The sequence below is a fragment of the Lactuca virosa genome, chromosome 2, assembly GCF_052849685.1.
Source record: "Lactuca virosa cultivar CGN04683 chromosome 2, Lactuca_virosa_CGN04683_v6, whole genome shotgun sequence".
NCBI classification, from domain to species: Eukaryota; Viridiplantae; Streptophyta; class Magnoliopsida; order Asterales; family Asteraceae; genus Lactuca; species Lactuca virosa.
The window spans coordinates 233,411,272-233,415,375 of NC_136427.1; the positions used below are offsets into that span (position 1 = coordinate 233,411,272).

The 4,104-nt window shown below is 31.0% G+C and overlaps 1 protein-coding gene across 1 annotated transcript; it reads left to right on the forward strand.

Annotated features, from left to right (window-relative positions):
• Nucleotides 1–513: 513 nt before the first annotated feature.
• Nucleotides 514–2,368, forward strand: LOC145156854 (early nodulin-like protein 17). The gene is made up of 2 exons (XM_079076080.1): nucleotides 514–766; nucleotides 1,878–2,368. The coding sequence occupies exons 1-2, from the start codon at nucleotides 580–582 to the stop codon at nucleotides 2,195–2,197; spliced, it is 507 nt and encodes a 168-aa protein (XP_078932206.1). The 5' UTR covers nucleotides 514–579; the 3' UTR covers nucleotides 2,198–2,368.
• The last annotated feature ends 1,736 nt before the right edge of the window (nucleotides 2,369–4,104 follow it).

Genomic DNA, 4,104 nt, shown 5'->3' on the forward strand with positions numbered 1-4,104 from the left:
TAAGTATCCCTTTCCTTTTCCAATTCCACCCCCTTGATTTGATTTTTTGTCTTTTGTTGTTTTTTTTTTGTTTTTTTCCTATTTTGTTTTTTTGTTGTTTTTAATTCTTTTTTAATTATTATTATTATTATTATTATATTTTGATTATTATTATTATTATTATTATTATAAATTTCGCACAAAATTTTAACATTCGGAATACATTATAAATTCAAACGACTATATAAAATCGGTTTTTAAATATTTTTTTTATATTTTTTAATTACGGACAAAAAAGTCTTTCGAATTTTATAATGTCGTGCGAATTTATAATGTTTACCGAATTTTAAAATGTCATCCGAATTTAATAGTAATAATATTAAAATATAAAATAAAAGGAAAAATAAAGAAAAATAAAAAGAAAAAAATAATGTCAAATCAAAAATAAAAAGTTGATTTAATTGATATTAAGAGGGGTAAAATTGGTTAAGCGGTATTTATAGCACAACCCTTTCTATTTCTGACCGGCGTAAATAGAAACGAGAGGTCTGGAAGAAACTCGAATTTGTCAGTCTCAGTACTTTCGCATACGGAAGCAGAATGAGAATCAGCCGCAGTAGCAGGTGGTCGACGGCGGTCGGAGTGCTGGTTTGCGCCGTGGTTATGGTGATGTTGCCGGATGTTTCTGCCAAACGATTCATCGTCGGAGGAAATATGGGCTGGACTTCCAACGTCAACTACACTCTTTGGGCAGGAAACCAAACTTTCTACCTCGGCGATTGGCTCTGTAAGTAACACATGTGCAGATCTACTCTTATATGCTTGTCGATATATCTTACTATCTGTTCCCATTCATTATGCATATATTTATCATTTATCAGTAATTTTGAAGCTAATTAAGCTGGATATTCAGCAGAATTCGTGTTATTCTCTTGGCCTAATTGTATATAATTTGAAATAAACGAATACGTAATGTTTGTGATCATGATTATTTCAGTGCATTAATGATTGATTTACTGTGTTTGTTAGGTAATTGATATGTTAACAGCATTCTGTCGGCTGTCGCCATATTTGTGCTCATTTCCGAATTATAGAATGTTGATTTGGAACTTGATAACTCTTTTAATCCTTTAGAAAATTCATTAAAATATTAACATTAGTATAATATTTATTATTTAATTAACAAAATAATTGAATATTTAATCTATTTCAAAAACAACGTTTAAATAGTATCAATAGTTCAACAACATTAAGATTACATGAATCTATCATTTTTTCTCTTCTAAATCGGCTCTAACTCTCTACTTTTCCTAATATGTATGCACAAATTTATGTTTCAGATTTACATTTTTACAATAAGGAGACTTATTATACATGGGTATCATTTTTTAGAAATCAAAGAAAAATGTACAACTTAATAATGAAAATATTGTTATTAAATTATTATATAAAACTTAAATTTAAATTCAACTTACTCATAAGTTATTTATTTTTCTAATATACAAATCTATCTATAAATTAAGAAAATAAACCAATTTAATAAATTATATAATAAAGCAATCATGTTATAGGATAATATTTTTTATTTGTAGTAAGACCCACAATACTGATATGGTCATATGGCTTTGCAAAGGCCAAAGAGGCTTATATACTTGAAAAGAAAAGGTGTTGACCTTTATTTGAGAGGTTGGTATAAATGGCCTTAGGCTCAAGTTATTGTTTTCTGATTTTATAACGAGGCCCACGATAAAGACATCATCTTGCAAAGGGACTTTAATATTTAGAAAAGGGTGTTTCCAGAATTGTTTTTAAAATAAGTAACAACCTTTTTATTCTTTTATTCCTAATTAACTATATAAAAAAAAGATTTCTAATATATACATCGGTTCCTGTTATAGATTTTGTGTATGACAGGAACCAAAACGATGTACTGGAAGTCAACAAAACAAACTACGAAACATGCAATGCTGAGCACCCGCTTCACAATTACACCACGGGTGCAGGAAGAGATGTGGTGCCACTCAATGTGACACGTGATTATTACTTCATTAGCAGCAAAGGGTTTTGCTATGGGGGCATGAAACTACATGTACACGTCATCAATTTGCCACCACCACAAGCAGCAACTGTAAAAAGCCATTCCTCGAGATTTACTGCTGTTAAAAACCAGCTTTTTATATCCTTGGTGGTCGCTGTTGCTGCCATTTGGGATACTTAAATGAAATCCTACAGAATGGGTAAATGGTAATTTTGGTTTTCGTTAAAATTTATTGTTCAGTAATGTGCTAAAGTGAAAGAAGAAATTAACTTTTATTGTAAACTATATCATGCTTGAATTTCACTTCTGTGGAATATGTTGTTATATTCTAAGTATATATTGATTTGTAAATGGTTTGTGTAACATTTTTCTTTGGTTCACTCTCAATCTTCTTTAGCGCTTCTTAAATGGCCCAAATCCAATTTTTATAGTTTAAGGGTTTTCATATAAAAATAGTGGCCAAGAGCCCAATATTGACATATTGAAACTTTAGGTTCCTTTTTTCAAAAGCAAAATCTATTATATATTAACTTGTATACTTTATAAACATTTTGCTATTTTATACGGTATCCAAATAACAATGAAATGTCATGGACAGGTTTGAATTGATTAAGATAGTTTACCCTCATACTACTAGATTATTTATGTGGAGGCCATTATATCAACATGTACTCGATGTACTCGAGGTTCACAAAACCAGGCCTTAATCATGTCCAACACAAGGTTCATACCTAGATTCAAATTTAACTTATTACCTAGTGGCGAAAAAAAAATAAAAACCAGGCCTTGGCCCTTAATCATGTACAGACATCTATTGGACTTGTATCCAAGAAGTGAAGAAGTGGCTAAGAGCCTAAGAGTAACCAACAATTTGTTTATGTTTTCTTTATATGAGGGGTGAAAAGTTGGTTTGGTTTATGATTTTTTTTTTTTTTTTGTTTTTTTTTTTTTTTGGTTTGCTTCTTTGGTTTGAAATATTATTTAGGTCCAAACATAAAATCAAACCAAACCAAATAGAATGAAACCCAACCAAACCGAAAACCGAATTACAATCGTTTGGTTTGACTCAGTTTGAAAACCGAAAAAACCATATATTAAGGTTAAAATAAAATCCAAAGTTTCAAATATAAATATATAAAGTTTCAAACATAAAATATAAAATCCAAACATCAAACCGGAAGTTCCAAACCAAATGAAAATAAATGGTTTAAAATATATTGTAGAACAATTTATATTATAAATTACTTAAGGAGTAATAGAAACATACTTCAAAACCATAATCACACACACTTTTCGATAAGAGTTAACTCTTCGGAGATGGTAGGCGTATAAATCCAAGAAAAGCAACATTTTTCTTTATTCAATCTTGAAACACAATCACTTATTTGATAGTTAAAGTAGATATCAATGAAAAGAAATAAGGAGTTGTTCGATACTGGTAGTGTTCGGAAGAATTATTTAGTTGATATCATTAAGACAAAATTGCATAAATGGTGTATATGGTATGCATTTTTTCAGAAAAAATGTCTAAACCACCAAACTTTTGGATCGGTGGTCCTTTTCATCAAGTTTCCTTGTATTTTTGGTCCCTCCACAAATTGAAAAGACTAAAATATCGTTGATATATTTATTTTTCATGTTTCTTTCTTTTTTTTTAACTATTTTATCATAAATAAATAAAGAAAATGACTCTCTCTCTCTCTCTCTCTCTCTCTCTCTCTCTCTCTCTCTCTCTCTCTCTCTCTCTCTCTCTCTCTCTCTCTCTCTCTCTCTCTCTCTCTCTCTCTCTCTCTCCTGGCGAGCAAACAAACTAACACATTAAAAATAGTAAACCCTGCTGATGTGCCTCCGGTTTCGTTCTCCATATTAGCAAAGCTGAGTAACTTCTTCTAACAGTGGATTACCTAGAAACAATCACAAACTCATAAGCCAGTTGTCCGGGGAGGGGCCCCGGAACAACTCTCTGACGATTAGGTTAGTAGGGGTCCTGGTAAGGTTACTATAATATATCTCAAATCGAAGTGAGTGAATGGTTGTTGTGTACCTCGCGGGAGTGTATCGGGCCACCTATTTATAATTGGAGTCGA